The 18,714-nt window shown below is 40.4% G+C and overlaps 1 protein-coding gene and 1 long non-coding RNA gene across 9 annotated transcripts in view; one reads left to right on the top strand and one right to left on the bottom strand.

Moving 5' to 3' along the window:
* The first annotated feature begins 9,427 nt into the window (after positions 1 to 9,427).
* Positions 9,428 to 11,064, top strand: LOC112258341. Its single transcript, XR_002954722.2, has 2 exons — positions 9,428 to 9,506; positions 10,400 to 11,064. It is a non-coding gene; the product is annotated as an uncharacterized LOC112258341 (long non-coding RNA).
* Positions 11,065 to 11,155: 91 nt separating this feature from the next.
* Positions 11,156 to 18,714, bottom strand: part of LOC112258340 (peripheral-type benzodiazepine receptor-associated protein 1) — a 168,107-nt gene continuing 160,548 nt past the window's right edge. For 7 of the 8 annotated variants that reach the window (XM_024432654.2, XM_024432655.2, XM_024432653.2 and 4 more), the window contains 3 exons: positions 16,565 to 16,636; positions 16,152 to 16,280; positions 11,156 to 15,202 (listed from right to left, as the gene is read on the bottom strand). In XM_024432654.2, the coding sequence (XP_024288422.1) occupies positions 14,849 to 15,202; positions 16,152 to 16,280; positions 16,565 to 16,636 (555 nt within the window). In that variant the 3' untranslated portion in view covers positions 11,156 to 14,848. Of the gene's footprint in view, positions 15,203 to 15,727; positions 15,763 to 16,151; positions 16,281 to 16,564; positions 16,637 to 18,714 lie in introns of all 8 variants that reach the window. The other variant, XM_024432658.2, reaches the window with a different exon arrangement.

Raw genomic sequence — 18,714 nt, 5'->3', positions numbered from 1 at the left:
AATAGCATTGTGTCTGTTCAAACACAATTTTCCAGAAGTTTACTAAGGGTTGGTAACAGGCTGATTGGTCTGCTATTTGAGCCAGTAAAGGGGGCTTTCCTATTCTTGGGTAGCAGAATGACTTTAGCTTCCCTCCAGGCCTGAGGGCACACGCTCTCTAGAAGGCTTAAATTGAAGATGTGGCAAATAGGAGTAGCAATATTGTCTGCTCTTATCCTCAGTAATTTTCCATCCAGATTATCAAACTCTGGTGGGGTTGTTTTTTAAAATCTCTTCCACACTAACTTTACGGAATTCAAAAGTAAAATTCTTGTCTTTCATAATTTGGTCCGGTATACTTGGATGTATAGTGTCAACTTTCGTTGCTGGCATGTCATTCCTAAATTTGCTTACAGTTGAAGTCGGAAGTGTACATACACCTTAGTCAAAAACATTTAAACTCAGTTTTTCACAATTTCCAACATTTAATCCTAGTAAAAATTCCCTGTTTTAGGTCAGTTAGGATCACCACTTTATTTTAAGAATGTGAAATGTCAGAATAATCATAGAGAGAATTATTTATTCAGCTTTTATTTCTTTCATCACATTCCCAGTGGGTCAGAAGTTTACATACACTCAATTAGTATTTGGTAGCATTGCCTTTAAAATGTTTATCTTGAGTCAAACGTTTTGGGTAGCCTTCCACAAGCTTCCCACAATAAGTTGGGTGGATTTTGGCCCATTCCTCCTGACAGAGCTGGTGTAACTGAGTCAGGTTTGTAGGCCTTTTTGCTCGCACACACTTTTCAGTTGTGCCCACAAATGTTCTATGGGATTGAGGTCAGGGATTTGTGATGGCTCCAATACATCACTCCAATACCTTGACTTTGTCCTTAAGCCATTTTGCCACGACTGTGGAAGTATGCTTGGAGTCATTGTCCATTTGGAAGACCCATTTGTGACCAAGCTTTAACTTCCTGACTGATGTCTTGAGATGTTGCTTCAATATATCCACATTCTTTTTTTCCTCATGATGTCATCTTTTTTGTGAAGTGCACCAGTTCCTCCTGCAGCAAAACCCCCCACAACATGATGCTGCCACCCCCGTACTTCACGGTTGGGATGGTGTTCTTCGGCTTGCAAGCTTCCCCCTTTTTCCTCCAAACATAACAATGGTCATTATGGCCAAACAGTTCTATTTTTGTTTCATCAGACCAGAGGACATTTCTCCAAAAAGTACGATCTTTGTACGATCTTTTCAAATAGCTCCCAATGTTGAACCAGACTTGTGGAGGTCTACAATTTTTTTTCTGAGGCCTTGGCTGATTTCTTTGGATTTTCCCATGATGTTAAGAGGCACTGAGTTTGAAGGTAGGCTTTGAAATACATCCACAGGGATACCTCCAATTGACTCAAATGATGTCAATTAGCCTGTCAGAAGCTTCTAAAGCCGTGACATCATTTCAGGAACTTTCCAAGCTTTTTAAAGGCACAGTCAACTTATTGTATGTAAACTTCAGACCCACTGGAATTGTGATACAGTGAATTATAAGTGAAATAATCTGTCTGTAAACAATTGTTGGAAAAATTACTTGTGTCATGCACAAAGTAGATGTCCTAACCGACTTGCCAAAACTATAGTTTGTTAATAAAAATAAATTTGTGGAGTGGTTAACAAGTTTTAATGACTCCAACCTAAGTGTATGTAAACTTCCGACCTCAACTGTACCTTGCCAATAATAAAAAATTCTTAGGCCATTCCTCCTTACAGAATCTTTCCTGACCTTTGATACAGTGCCTTGCGAAAGTATTCGGCCCCCTTGAACTTTGCGACCTTTTGCCACATTTCAGGTTTCAAACATAAAGATATAAAACTGTATTTTTTGTGAAGAATCAACAACAAGTGGGACACAATCATGAAGTGGAACAACATTTATTGGATATTTCAAACTTTTTTAACAAATCAAAAACTGAAAAATTGGGCGTGCAAAATTATTCAGCCCCTTTACTTTCAGTGCAGCAAACTCTCTCCAGAAGTTCAGTGAGGATCTCTGAATGATCCAATGTTGACCTAAATGACTAATGATGATAAATACAATCCACCTGTGTGTAATCAAGTCTCCGTATAAATGCACCTGCACTGTGATAGTCTCAGAGGTCCGTTAAAAGCGCAGAGAGCATCATGAAGAACAAGGAACACACCGGGCAGGTCCGAGATACTGTTGTGAAGAAGTTTAAAGCCGGATTTGGATACAAAAAGATTTCCCAAGCTTTAAACATCCCAAGGAGCACTGTGCAAGCGATAATATTGAAATGGAAGGAGTATCAGACCACTGCAAATCTACCAAGACCTGGCCGTCCCTCTAAACTTTCAGCTCATACAAGGAGAAGACTGATCAGAGATGCAGCCAAGAGGCCCATGATCACTCTGGATGAACTGCAGAGATCTACAGCTGAGGTGGGAGACTCTGTCCATAGGACAACAATCAGTCGTATATTGCACAAATCTGGCCTTTATGGAAGAGTGGCAAGAAGAAAGCCATTTCTTAAAGATATCCATAAAAAGTGTTGTTTAAAGTTTGCCACAAGCCACCTGGGAGACACACCAAGCATGTGGAAGAAGGTGCTCTGGTCAGATGAAACCAAAATTGAACTTTTTGGCAACAATGCAAAAAGTTATGTTTGGCGTAAAAGCAACACAGCACATCACCCTGAACACACCATCCCCACTGTCAAACATGGTGGTGGCAGCATCATGGTTTGGGCCTGCTTTTCTTCAGCAGGGACAGGGAAGATGGTTAAAATTGATGGGAAGATGGATGGAGCCAAATACAGGACCATTCTGGAAGAAAACCTGATGGAGTCTGCAAAAGACCTGAGACTGGGACGGAGATTTGTCTTCCAACAAGACAATGATCCAAAACATAAAGCAAAATCTACAATGGAATGGTTCAAAAATAAACATATCCAGGTGTTAGAATGGCCAAGTCAAAGTCCAGACCTGAATCCAATCGAGAATCTGTGGAAAGAACTGAAAACTGCTGTTCACAAATGCTCTCCATCCAACCTCACTGAGCTTGAGCTGTTTTGCAAGGAGGAATGGGAAAAAATGTCAGTCTCTCGATGTGCAAAACTGATAGAGACATACCCCAAGCGACTTACGGCTGTAATCGCAGCAAAAGGTGGCGCTACAAAGTATTAACTTAAGGGGGCTGAATAATTTTGCACGCCCAATTTTTCAGTTTTTGATTTGTTAAAAAAGTTTGAAATATCCAATAAATGTCGTTCCACTTCATGATTGTGTCCCACTTGTTGTTGATTCTTCACAAAAAAATACAGTTTTATATCTTTATGTTTGAAGCCTGAAATGTGGCAAAAGGTCGCAAAGTTCAAGGGGGCCGAATACTTTCGCAAGGCACTGTATCCTTCGCCTGCGCTTTTGGACTTCCCTCTTCAATTAAAATCATAGGTTTTCAGTAGTGTTCCATTCCGGAGAATGATGATTTTGTTGTCAATTAAGCATTTTTTTTGTGGATCTTGATGTCTGCTTGGGGCTATTGCCTTGTTGTAAGATTCACTTGCAGCCTCCTGGCAAAGGAAACCAGCCTTTTGGCTAAAATGTCCTGGTAAAGTTCCTGATGTCATTGACCTTAACTTAACATGGACCCCAGGACATGTGGAAGGAAAATAGCCCCATAACATCAAAGATCCACCACAATATTTTACAGTAGGGATGAGGTATTTTCTGCATATATGTTTATATATATATATATATATATATATATATATATTTTTTTTTTTAAAATCCTTTATTACCCTCCAAATCTTCCACCCCTCTCCCAATTGGAGCAAACTAGTGAACAACAACGCTTAGGCCTGTATTTCCAGCTTAAACATACTATATACATTTTATGGACACAGTCTATTTTACAATAGTTCTATTTTGTTTGTTTTAGTCCTTGCCTTTCCTCTACCCTCAACCTATTTCTGATGTCCATCCAGTTTGACTTCTATTTGCCAAATCTATCAAACTGTGCTCTTTCAAAAAAAGTTCTTAACCTAGATACGTTTTACGGGCACAGTATCTTGTTGTTTCTAGTTGTTATTAGTCCAAACCTTCAGCTCCATTCAACCCCTCTCCTCCATCTCTTAACACCATCCATATTGGATTTCTATTTGCCATATATTTTTCAACTGTGCCGTGATGTTTCACAAAAGCTCTGAACCTTCCTATTCTCATTGTTTCTACAGATTGTAAATTGAAAATGTTTTGCTAAAATTATTATTATATTATTGATCAATTGACTGTGACTTTTCAGATCACTCAGTAGTGCTATCTGCAGGGTTAGCTCCAGGTAAATATTGCAATTATTCAGCCATTCCTGGACCTGTGACCAAAAACAAGCTACATACTGTATGGGCAGTACCAAAACAAATGATCTAAGGATTCTGCCTCTTCACAGCAAAATCTGCAGAGCTGGGAAGGGTGTATCCCCCATATAAATACAATTATATTGTTTGCAAGAATAATTTAAATTGAGAAATTCTAAGTCTTGAATCCGTCGCCATTTTGCGTATCAGTTCATATACCATATGTGGCATGGAATCGGTACGTCAAAAATATCTCCCAACGATTTTGCAATCCATATAACACGGCTGTCAATTTTTTGGTCCTCAAATGAAACCGGTATACATTTTTATTTATCACAATTTTCTTTAACCAATTGTGGTCTTTAATGCAGGGCCGACAACCAGTTCCTTACTTTTTCCCCCTTCCATTTTCCTCTTCCATTTTTGCGGAAATGCTGCAATTAGTTGGTTGTAATTTCAGGTAGAGCAGACTGTCACGGCTGATGAAAGGAGCGGACCAAGGTGCAGCGTGCTGAGCGTACATGTTCATTAATTAAGAAAAGACACTGAACAAAACAATACACACTACAAAAGAAAACTGTGACGCTTAAGGCTAAGTGTCATAAAGAAAGTCAACTTCCCACAAACACAGGTGGGAAAAAGGGTACCTAAGTATGGTTCCCAATCAGAGACAACCATAGACAGCTGTCACAGATTGAGAACCATACCTGGCCAAAACATAGAGATAGACAATCATAGAAACACAAAACATAGAAATGCCCACCCCAACTCACGCCCTGACAAAACCAAAATAGAGACATAAAAAGGATCTCCAAGGTCAGGGCGTGACACAGACACTTCCATATGTTTTTTGGCCATGCACACCAGTGGTGGGTTTTCAAATCATATGTTATTTGTCACATGCTTTGTAATCAACAGGTGTAGACTAACAGTGAAATTCTTACTTACAGGTCCTTTTCCAACAATGCAGATTTAAAGATTAAGATACATTTTTAAATAAAATAGAAATAGTGAATGAATGCGTGTGTGTGTGTGTGTGTGTGTGTGTGACGTCAGAATGCATGTGTGTGTGGTATGTGTGTGTGAGTATAGGTAGTGTGTGTGTGTTGGGGTGTCAGTGTAATTGTGTGTGTGTGTTTGGGTAGAGTTCAATGTGTGTGCATAGAGTCAGTGCACAACACAAGAGTTAGTGCTTGTTCAGCAGTCTTACGGCTTGGGGGTAGAAGCTGTTCAGGGTCCAGTTGGTTCTAGACTTGGTGCACTGGTAACGCTTGCTGTACGGTAGCAAAGAGAACAGTCTATGACTTGGCTGGAGTCTTTCACAATTATTAGGGCCGTCCTCTGACACCACCTGCTATAGAGGTCCTGAATGGCAGGGAGCTCGGCTCTAGTGATGTACTGGGCCGAACTCACTATCCTCTGTAGCGCCTTGTGGTCGGGTGCCTTGCAGTTGCCGTATCAAATGGTGATGCAGCCAGTCAAGATGCTCTCAATGCTGCAGCTGTAGAACTGTTTAAGGGCATCCTCTCATACTGTTATGAGGTTCTACTGGCAAGACGTCACTGCACCTTCGTTGGCGCATACTGTCCTCAGTGTCGGGACCTCTGGGGGTTGAAACATTGAGACTACCTGGCATCGGAGCGCATGTTTGCGATACAGGAGTTGCGCATATGCCACTTGTGAGATATCAAAACAAATAATTGAAAGAGAACTCAAGGTTACTTGCGTAACCCAGGTTGTCTGATATTGTGAGTGAGACATCTCACTGCATTCCGTTACTCGCAAGAGTGTGAGGAAGGCGGTAATGCTCAAGAATGACCAGAGGGCGGGCGAGTGGCTCATTATAATGGGGGAAGGGGCTCAGTTCCTTTCCACTCGACCTATCTGACCAACAGATGTGTAATAGGTTCTTCGAGCTTCTGAGATTCTGGTGAATCCCATATGTGAGATATTTCACTCACAATATCAGAGAACCTGGGTTACGCAAGTAACCTTACATTTCAACACCCACTGTCATATTCATTCATCTCTTCCAACCCCATAGACTCCCCTTCTCCCACCCATTGCCATTCCATCTCCTAGGTTGTCATAGTTACAAACCACTCCTCACGGCTGTACTGGTGAGAGTGTTCTTACATCGTAGGGTAGAAGAGGGAATTGAAACCTCTCTGGCCTTTCAGCTGTGAACAGCAACGGTGGTGAAGTCCCTCAAACTGTAGAGTGGAAAATAAAACTGAACTTTGCCACCACCAGACCCCTAAGGACCCATCTCTTATAAACAAAGACCTAGGGAGAGAGGACTTACTGGCAAGTATTCATTGGTTTGGAAATGTGTACACCCAAATCAAAACATACATGATAAAATAGTAGTGATCAAGTCTGATTGCATTGGCACAAAACTGATTCACAAGCTGATTTGCTCCCTATGCCTTCTATACAAAGTTTAATGTCAAGGCCTTTCAAAACTGCTAACTTAAATGAAAATGAATGAACGTATTTTCTGCAAGCATTTAAAAGAAGTCAAGTGTATTTTCTAATGTGCACATTTCTGGTGCTTTGCTGTGGTGCAGGCAGCCCTCCCCCACTTCCTCCATCTCTCTCTGAGCTGAGCTGTGGGTTGCTTAGACATGAAAATATCAAGTCATTTTAGATATACCATAGTGAGCCTTTCTCCAAAGGTCATCAGGGCAACGGGGAGGAGCTATGTTATGCTACTTTATAGCATAATCCAATCCATATAGTTTAATCTTACCTATGAGAATGCCTATATACAGTATAAACATATGTATATACTGCAAATACAGTATTTCCTGTTTTCAAGAAAAGGAAAAAGAAAGCTACTGAGTGTGAAGACTACAGTGCAGGTGTAGGCCTCGCACAGGAAATAACTTGTGTTTTTTTCCAAAAAGTACTTCCTGAAATAGTATTATCAGACAGTTGCACAATACCAATGCAGGTAAAGACACTGAGCAATGAATTAAAATAAATGATGCCACGTAGTGTGCTGTGGTATGTTGAGTTATTCTTTACATTTAGCATCACTACGTCAGGGGAAATATAGTATTCTTTCTAACAAATACTGTATATCTACATATATTTCAGGATGTTGTGTATCCCTTGAAATCATCTGATTAATGTAAACTTAACAGTTTTGAAAGCATAGGTTGTCCAATAAAAGTGGTCTCTTGGCACAACTTACCCCCCCGGGTATGGGGTAAATAGAGCATAGGGACAGGGTAAGTTGAGCCGCCTTTCTGGATTTAAGGCTACTAAACCCATGAAACTGTCCTGTGAGATTATTGATATGTTTAGCAAGCTCAGACTCCATGCCATCAGACAAGAGCGTGTGTGCCTCTATCTAGCCTCTTTGTCAAACAGGTGCATGTTTGGTTTATTTTTTGTCATTGTACCTCTTCAGTGTCATTCGATCAATGTTTTCATTCCTTGCTGCTGCTTGAATGGACTTCTTCCCTCCTCTCACTTCCTTGGCTGCGCTCTTTCAAGAACCTCAAAGTGGGCAAGACCCCTGCTAGTTTGACATTTGTACACACAGGGCATGATTGTGTCTGCTCTGTAACAATAAAAATGCACTATCTTGAGTTCATCTGCATGACAAATTGCAAAAAAACAATACATTTTATGCATAAAATTGACAATGTAATCATTATTTGTGTGGGGTATAATGAGCCATTTGCCCAACTTGCCCCTGGCCAAATGGCACAATTTCCCCCAGAGCAACCATTTGTACTGTATTAGCCCACGCAGCTACGAAGATGCACTTTCATGCTAGGTTTAGGATGTCATATTGTAGCTTATAGAGAACTTAACTGATGCATAAAACAGTCTTTAAATGATCTACTTTGGTTTAGATACAAGCATCAAGAAAACTTTAACACAATAAATGCATTTTTCCTTCACAGACTCCATGAAATTATGACCTCTTCCTAAATATTTGGTCACATGATTAATTCTGTGTAGAATATTCTAGAAACAAGGGGTGGCTCAACTAACCCTTTGGCACGACTTATCCTTCTGGTAAAACCAATAGACTTCTTTCACCTGACTGATCTCATCTGATATTCTTGTAACTATAACTAAGATATATAAAATGAACTAGATGTGATATTTGTGAAGACGTACGCACACGCTCATCATGAACACTATCGTAGTTTATCTCTCTCTTCCAATTGATTCTCATCATTGAAAGTTTTCGGTTTCTCTTCTCATTTTGCAACCGTGTTATTGACAATATAAAGCAGTCTAGATTACAGATGAGAGCATGGTTTCAAAAGCCAATGGAAGAGAGAAAGAAGGAGATAAGAGGGGATTACCATGGTTTTACACGAAAAGGAACACGAGGTTGTAAAATTATTGGGGTGATAGTAGATGTGATTAGGGGGCTAAAGTCCTGAGAGGGCCCTCAGTTTCCTAGTTGGTATATTTTATCTTTATTTAACTAGGCAAGTCAGTTAATTACAAATTCTTATTCTCAATGACGGCCTAGGAACAGTGGGTTAACTGCCTGTACAGGGGCAGAATGACAGATTTGTACCTTGTCAGCTCGTGGATAGGAACTTGCAACCTTTCGGTTACTAGTCCAACGCTCTAACCACTAAGCTACCCTGCCGCCCCGGACGTTTACTTCATAAATTATCGTGTTTATGCACTAAAACCGTCTATTGACATGTATTGGCTCATTGACTTCCCTCCTTTGGCCTAATTTCCTACCAAGAAAGATGATCGAAGAAAGTTCTGAGGATGAAGTTGGATATGGGGCTGTGAGAGAATAGGTCTTAAATAACCAAGATGGATTCTGGATTCAAAATGGTTTGATTTCAAAATCAACTAATACATGTAGATTAGAGGATGATGTGTCTGTTGTGTGTTTCTTCGTATGCCTGATAGGCATTGTAAACTGCATCTGCAAGAGCGAAAGAGAGACGGAAGGAGAAAAAGCGAGACGGAAGGAGAAGGAGAAAACGCCTGTGACTGTTAGACCTCTTCCTGTGGTTTGTACCACGTGGGCGGAGAGGTTTAAAAAGGAGACAACTTCTTCTTCTTCATCCACTTCTTCTAGGGAGGGGAGAAGACACCGGGCACCTAGACCGCTGGACAAGCTCTTCACCTTTTGTAGAGACAAAGGAGCCTTCACTCAGGTACAGTATGAACATATTGCATTAGGTAAAAAATTATGTTATTTCATTATGAGATGGAATAGAAATCGTCAAATTTAGATAAGGAGAGATCATTCTAATGAGGGCCATTGTTACTAGTCCATTCACTCTCCACGACGCTAAAATGTCTGAATGTGTACAGTTGATCAATGTGTGGGGGAAAATGTATATAGTAATAGTGTGAAATCTTCATTCATTAATTGAAAAAGAAGAAACCATACCAAATGTTCACTATAAAACAGAAATGGGGATAAATTCGGGACATTTTGGAGTATTTCATTGTCTTTAGATTTCAAGTGAATAAAAAGTAGTTTACTATAACCAACAATCATATTTGCTATAACATTGTTAGGAGAATCGTTTTTATTTCACCTGTCTTCAGAGGGGGAAAAAGCTCACTCACATAAGACAAAATGGCTTCCACCAGATAATGCCTCAATAGACTGATCTTAGCTGAGTACAATGGCGTTGGTATGTTGTCTGAACAGAACAATGCCATTGTACTGATCTAAGTTAGAGAAACTGACTCTGGGCGCCGTTTGAGGGAAGGGGAGGTGTTGTCTTTCCCCCTTCATTTCTACTGCCTTTGATCAACGCTAAAACTCTTCGGCATTAAGAACCTGTGCATTTTATTCTCTCTCAAATATGTGAAACTAACTGCATCATTCCTCATAACTATACAATTGTACATGACCATTACTCTATAGGAAGCTCTATAGCAATATTTAAAAACAAAATCTATGACGCTTGTATGTTTCTGTAATTGAAATCTAAATATTTTATTTTATGACATGTCTATGGCTGTAAGTTGTTACAGTATGTCTGATATTTGTTTCAAACATTGTGCCCCCCTGCTGCTGTCTTGGTTGGACCAGGTCTCTCTTGATAAATGTAGTTTATCTCAATGAGAGTAACCTGGATAAATAAATGGGCACCAGTGTTGAGGCAGGTGCAGGAGAAGAAGCGAAAGAAGCGGGAAAGGAAGACATTGGAGGAAGTACAGTGCAGTCATCCATAAAGTAGAAAGCACTACTAAACTCCTCACCACAGTGTAGTGTTTCCTACTTTATGGATGAGTGTACTGTTGGCTACGGTGACAAAGACATAGCAACCAAAATGGCGCCTGAAGAGAGAGACTGTTCACATACAGGAAGTGAGAAAAAGAGGAACCCGCTTTTTTCACATAGTGGTGGTGTGCGCAACTCAGAGTGTCACCCCTTACAGTTCACATGGGCTGTGCACCCACCCAACACTGAACAAAGCTGGAAATACCTCATGCGTCTCCTTAAAAAAATGTGAGGCACTGAATGCGTTTTCGTATTACAATTCTGAACATTAAATGTTTTAAATGTCTCAAACTGTATAGATAAACTAGTTTCCATTGAACTGTAAATGGTCTGGTCCTTTAAAGAGGTCTTATCATTCTATGTTGTATCATTCTATGCTTTTGATTTAGAAATGTATGATGCATATTGATAAGTCTGTATTGGTAAGGGTATTGCAAAATTTGTGCTCAATAAAGAATGAAATAAAATGTGAATTATTTGGTATTTTCTATAACTATACTTTCATTTGTATTTTTAACACCAAGTCAAAATCAAAATTCACATAATAATCCACAGCACAACTGCTTTTTATGTGAAAATATACTTTATTCCTGTAAAAAGATCCATATTGAAAGAAATCGCCACCATTTCAAGTCAACAAGTCCTCTGTGCACTACTTCTGAGTTATTGCTCCTCAAACAACACTGCCTCCACATGCAAAAAAGACATCTGAAAAACAATATTAACAAAATCAAAACAAAAACATATTTACAGGTGAGCTTTTCCAAAATGGGTAATACAAACCTTAAGATACAAAAGGTAAATCTTCCCTTTGTTTTCAAAAGAAAGCATATATACAGGTCAGGAAGGACAACAAAAAGTTCCATTCTCTGTATGAAAATATGATCATACCTTATAGTCCAAAGCCCCATAGTGCCTCACTTACAGTAACTTACAGCTAGCTGTAAATTATAATACACATACACACACAGACTCCTGAAACTCCATAATACTCCACACTTGGCTTCCACTGCATCAATAATCAAATCAGATGACTAAAATATTGCAAACATAATGCCAAGTAACGTTAGACCTATACATAAAAATGACGATAATAAATAAGGCCAAATATGGGTATAACAACATTATTATGCATGCAATCAATAAAGTAGTGTAAACAACATATTAAGACTAAACAGGTCTCGTAAGGCTAAATATTATGTCAACTATATCAAAATGCTTGCTAAGGGTTAAGGTCCTATTTAGATAGCAGAGCAGGAGCAGGGTAGATGTAGCCTGTGTGGAGACAGACATGGGCAGTAGTAGTACGCTCCTAAAGCTTGCAACAACAATGAATGCTACTAGCTTTCTGACTACAGATTAGAGCAGGTAGGTAGGGGAACATTGGTCGATTAAAGGCTGTGAAGGAATACAAATATCCACTGTAAATGCTCAGCCACTTTAAAGTACATCCCGACTCGTACAGTACAGCACTGATATATCATCTCTGCTTTCTTACCAGGATTATTCAAGGCCAGCTCAAAAGTGGCGCAACCGATGTTTCCTTGTTTTCTGCTATTCGTTATGGTCCCTTTTAATTTGTAACACTGATAGAACTATACAATTAAAATAATACATAAATAAAACTCAAAACATTCATAGCATCAAAGAAACCAGATTTGCCTCCTCCAACGTCTGGAGTCAGGTGTGCTTAGACTCCGCCCTCTGCTGGGGCTAATCCAATGGGTCGCAAGCAATGTTCAGAAAGTTGCAGATAAAACTGTGGCCTATAGAACAGACATGTCTCACATAGGCTGTTATTAGGTAGACTACTATGCTGTATATTTCGAGCTATTTCACCGCAATGAACACACCCCTGGTGTTTCATGCTTGGTATCTCCTCATTATAGTAACGGATAAAGCACCTAATGTTTTGGCAAGAATCTCCCTCTGCGGTTCAACAGACACATTTTAGTGAGAGGAGGTGGCTCAACCGAGCAGAGCTGAGTGACTAAAACTAGTTGAACCTGAGAAATTATTAACATTTAACACCAGCCCTGTATTCAACACAACACACAAATAAAACCACCTTATTACATTTACTAACTTCGCCTGTCATTTGGACACCTTCAGAAAACTATTACTGCATATTATACTGGATGGAGCAGCTGGATCAAACAATGCAGCTACAGTGCATGAGCTGAGTTGTTAACCATGGTAGAATAAAATGAACACTTCCAAACGTTTTAGTGTTCATTGTCCTTACAACACTCCTAAAATGGAGGAAAATAAACATCTACACCAAAAGAATAAGGACAGACACAAGACAGACCCTGGACTATACTATGACAGTACAGTGACAGGAAATTACCCCATACACACCCAGACATGCACGCACACGCGTGCGTGCACACACACACACACACACACACACACACACACACACACACACACGAGTATGAGTTCTGTGCGCCAACGTTAGACAGAAAGGCATAGATAGGTTTCAGTCTCGCCACCCTCAGTCTCGCTTTGTCTACACACTTCAGGAGGCCATAAGATCCATCCTTCCTCACACCAAAAACACAATTTAACAAACATACTCAACTTCAACACAAAGATCTAAAATAAATGACTTTATGGTTGTCAATCGTAATGAATGGACGGAGTTGTTAAACTTCCATTCAGCTATACTGTAGTGAGCTCATAATGAGTGAAAGTGTACAATTAACGTTAAAAACAATACTTTTGATATGAGACAGAGAGGGACTCACTGACCAAACAAACGGGTGTTTAAAATACATCTATGTAGAATAGATTCCAGATCGATCTGAAAAGTGACAGGGATGAGAAACAGCAGGCAACAGATAAAGAGATGCTTTCTTCCATCCTCAGTGTAACTGACAGAGTTGGACCACAGACAGAGTTGGACCACAGGCAGACAGAGTTGGACCACAGGCAGACAGAGTTGGACCACAGGCAGACAGAGTTGGACCACAGACAGACAGAGTTGGACCACAGACAGACAGAGTTGGACCACAGACAGACAGAGTTGGACCACAGACAGACAGAGTTGGACCACAGACAGACAGAGTTGGACCACAGACAGACAGAGTTGGACCACAACGGACAGAGTTGAACCACGGACGGACAGAGTTGAACCACGGACAGAGTTGAACCATGGACAGAGTTGGACCACGGACAGAGTTGGACCACGGACAGAGTTGGACCATAGAAAAGCTAACGATGGGGAGTCTAGAGTCTAGAACAGCATTTGAACATCACCTCTGCATCTGTATCTGATCAACTCAAAGCAAATCCAATCCTTCCAGAGATTACTTCCAGATGAACATCGCGTACAAACCCTCACAGAGTGGTGTGGACTACTAATGGTTAACACGTATTAGGTAATTGGTGGGTATTTAGAGGCAGCCTGTAAGCACAGCACAGGTTAGGAGTTTAAATACTTCAACATGCTCATTAGCATGCTGTCAGTGATGCAGCCACGTTTTATATATGACAATCTCTGCGTTTGAAATGGCACCCTATTCCCAAAGTAGTGCACAATAAAGGGAATAGGGTGCCATTTCGGATGCAGACAAAATATGCTCCACATATAGAGCTCGCCAGCTTGTAGTCGTAAAAAAACGGAAATGAGTTACCTTTGGTTTGTTCAACCATTCCTATGGGGAAAATTAATGGGGAAAGAACAGGGTTTTGGGATAAATAAATGCAGAAAATAAGGTCTGAGGTTAACACAAGCTTAGGAGATCTTATACTTTCTGTTCTATGAAATAATATCAGTCAGTTAACATAACCTTTATGAATTATGAAGCCTTTATGTGCTTTTTTCCCCCAACATAAATGCTTGAAAGTTCACAAAAAGTGACATTAGCTGATGAAGATGATCTCATTAAAAAAAAAACGTATAAGATCTCCTAAGCCTGTGTTGACCACAGATCCTATTTTCAACATTTATCCTAAAACCCTACAAAAACGTATTTAAAAACAATAATCTCCTCATAGGCTTTGTCCTACACACCATAGTGGAGTTAGTGCCTTAAAAAAAATCCATTACTATTGATCTCTATTGACAGCTGGTATTATCAAGAAAGCCCATTGAAGCGGTATATTTAGCTGTATAATATCAGCCAAGGACAAGTTAGTGTATCTGTAGTGACAGAACACTCCAACTAAATGAACATAGACTAAGACAACGAAGACTGATAACAAACAGGTAAAAGTGCTTTCAATAAGGGGGGGGGGTAAATGTCCCAAGTTTCAATCCTTCTTGCTGGATCCAAGCTTTTTGAAAAGCTTCTTCCCTTTGGAGAAGAAGCCTTTCTTTTTCTTGCCTGGTGGGGAGGCATCTGTCTGGTCTGTTTTTGAGGGGCTTTCTGGTGGAACGTGGGGTGGAGAGGTGCTGATTCTGGGGGCGGCTTGTCTTGGGGCTGGGTTGGGATAGTATGCGCCTGAGCCAGGGTCCATGGAGGGGTCTATCATGGCTGCTGCTGCGGATGGATTCAGGTCTAGGTGGTGGATGTGTGTGTGGACTGGGCCAGTCAGCCCTGTCTGTAGGGGTGAATGTGGAACCTCCTCTGGTGTTGTCTGCTCCATGGAGGTGTTCGGGCTCACCTTGGGGAGGGAAACCATGCAAACAGAGTATAAGAAAATAACACTTTCTGATCATTTGTTTCCTTATTGTTATCAGGATTCTACTGAATCTGTCTATCCAAATAAAACTGTTAAGTAACAAACTATCAACAACAATCCTACTATGAGTCAGTAACGTACATTGTACATGAACTGATTCAACTAACATCAACACGCAACAGAGAGAACATTTGACTCTCTAAAAGCTAAACGTGTTAAAGATCAGGGAGTCTAAAAATAATCATGGAGGCCAAGGGATACAGGAGAACGGTTGGGTAGGGAATGGATAAGCGGAGAATACCCAGATGTTCATAAATCTCAACCCATCAACACACCACCCTGGGCTTGACCTCATGAACATGGGGACCCAAAAGACAGGACACTACACATACTAGTACTGGTACGGTAGGAAGGATAATGATAAAGAGTAGCACAAGGCGGAGGGAGTAGGGTGCACTAGTTGCTAGCACTCTGCTGGGAGGGTGTTTCCGCCCCAGAGACACTTACGCTCAAGTCATAAAGTGCACAGTTCGTTTTTGCTTCTGCAAAAGGCCATGCAGGAAACAGAAGGAGAAAAGAAATGTAAAAACAGAACGGAAATTATAGAGACAACCAAAAAAAGACAAATGCATACAACGACTAAAAAAAGCATAGATATGAAAACAAAATGAAAAGGGAATATTTTGGAAAATGGTCGATAATAAAGTGCATAGAAAGATGGGCAGTCTTCTGCAACATCAAATGCTGTGTGGGGGATCCACCTTCACAAAAACACAAACATTTTCATGCTTCTATTTGTGCTTTGAGAGGCAACGGGCTAGAAACGTTTTTGGCAATTAGGCCATCATCAGTGTTTGGCCATAAAGCAGTTGGTGATGTACTGTACACATGTATCCACAGTGTCATAGGCGTAACCCGTACACAGACGCACCTGTAATTCTCTCCTGGGCTCTGCTAGAGGTGGAGGCTGAGGGTCAGGTGGTGGGGCTTTCCGAGGAGCCTCTGGCATAGCCTGCAGGAAGTTAGACGGGACCAGGCCTTTGTGTCCGTTCAGGTCGCCCTGGAAACACCCGCATACATATTAGACACCGACATCACATATAACCTTTACTGTAAGTCAATCAAAAAAGACTGTTCATCAACTACAACAGTATTACTACTACAAGAACAACTAATGTTACTACTATCTAATCCAACAGCTTCCCTTGTCATTCAAATGGTCATGCCTTTAAAGTGTTGAAACAGTATCAAAAAGAGAGTGCTTACAACCTTCTCAGAGTTTTTGTTTACATGAGAGATAGCTGCATTGTTCTCTTTGGAAAAGGTGTATGCTTGTACACTTACATAGAAGAAGCCATCATCGTCCATGTCACCAAACACATAAATGACGTCCCCGGCACTGAAGGTCAGCTCCGCCTGCAGAGGACGATAGAGAAGACCAGATTCAGATTAACTTTATTATCCCACCAGGGGGAAATTAATTTGGTCATGTGCTTAAAAAGACAGTACATAAAACATGGAAACACAGAATCTACACAAAGTAATTAAATGAAAGTGCTATAGCTACACATTCAAATTGAACGTGTAATTTGCTGTATACTTGAGGGACCAACAGACGATGCATTACACATATATCTCTGTTTTGATTTTCTTTTGAAGAAGTCTCTTTCCCCTTGTCCGGCTGCTGCTGTGACTGAGTTTTGAGTGAAAGGGATGAGTACTGTCCAATTATCCTCCCCGCCGTCTTGATCAAGCGCTGAAGCTTGATTTGGTCATGCACTCGCATGTTTCAAATCACACATATCAGACCAAAGGACAGTACACTCCGCATAACAGATTTCTAGAACATGTAAGATATGGCGGTCTACATTAAAATGGTTAAATTCTCTGTTGCAATTTCTTCATCTTTGCAAAGGCACGGTCATTGTGGTCACTCTATCGACTGATTCCCCATCGATCTTTGTAGGGGGTAGTGGAGTTTTTCCTTCCAATTTAGTTTTTTTAATGTTTATTTCAAGAAAGCGCACCACTGGACGAACTGCCATTTCTCTGTCAAAACCTTGAGGAGAGGCTTGGTCTGGGTAGAGAAAACCCACAACAGCTGTGTCATCTGCAAATTGAGAGTATTTGTGACCCGATTCAGGAAAGTAGGCGTATGTCGCAAGACTTCACAGGAGGGCTGTTTGAACGTAATTTTTTATTGGCATAAATGCCTTCTCGAACATGTTTACTTTCATGTGCCTTAATATCAAACTTGTATACCATCTGTAAATACAAATAAAATTGTTAAAACTACGAGCCTAGTTGGTTTAGCCACAGAAAAAGCGAGCAACATTCCTGCTAGCCATGATTGGCTGAGATAATGAGTGGGCTGGACATGCCGAAAGATGTGTTTGGATTGGTCTGCCATATAGCACGCGTCTGTCTATTGGAGCTGGTCAGTATGTCTAGGTAATCGTGTCAGACGCTGATTTTTATGTGTAGAGTATTAATGTATCGCGTAGTAAAACTGCATAAACCTAATGTCAAGTTAAAGTGTACTGTTAGCTAGCTAACATTATGTGTATGCTCTCCACTTTCTGGAGGACCGAGTTTTGAAATCAGTGGAATTCGAGTATGATAGCTAAGGAGATGGAGAACACACCAGTCTGGATTACATTGTCAGACAGGAGATGCTTCCAACCATGATGTATACTGGTAAGATGTCTAGCAAGCAACATTTTCAGATATTACACGTTTCTAATTTTGACAGAAAGTGGTTTCAAGTGTATTGTTAGCTAGCTAATGTTAGCTGGCTGGGTCGCTAGCTAACATTGTGTATGATCTTACTCTTCGTAGACACATTTGCTTGACTAATTAAAGCCATAGAACCTGGTTGGTTAGCTACCTGCAGATTCATGCAGGATAGTAACATCATGAGTTGTGATTATGGTCCATTGTTTAGCTAGCTACATGTCTTAACAAAAGACTCCATGCAAGTATGCATTTCAATAGAATGTCACCGCAACTGTTGGTAGACGTACTAGCTGGTAAATTCGCTCCGGCTATCTAACACTCCGATTTCAGACCACAGGTAAGATAGTCTATCTAGCTAGCTACATTTTCAGATATTACACGTTTCAGATTTTGACAGAAAGTGGTTTTATTTAAAGTGTACTGTTAGCTAGTTAACAATAGCTGGCTGGGTCGCTAGCTAACTATATGTATGATTCTTCGTATCTCAGACACATTTGCTTGACTAGTTATAGCCATAGAACCTGGTTGGTTAGCCACCTGCAGATTCATGCAGGGTAGTAACGTCAGGAGTTGTGATTTTGAAAATTTATTTCACCTTTATTTAACCAGGTAGGCTAGTTGAGAACAAGTTCTCATTTACAACTGCGACCTGGCCAAGATAAAGCATAGCAGTGTGAACAGGCAACACAGAGTTACACATGGAGTAAACAATTAACAAGTCAATAACACAGTAGGAAAAAAAAGAGTCTATATACATT

This window comes from Oncorhynchus tshawytscha, linkage group LG09 (genome assembly GCF_018296145.1).
Source record: "Oncorhynchus tshawytscha isolate Ot180627B linkage group LG09, Otsh_v2.0, whole genome shotgun sequence".
NCBI lineage: Eukaryota > Metazoa > Chordata > Actinopteri > Salmoniformes > Salmonidae > Oncorhynchus > Oncorhynchus tshawytscha.
This window is presented reverse-complemented; position numbering and strand designations above follow the sequence as displayed.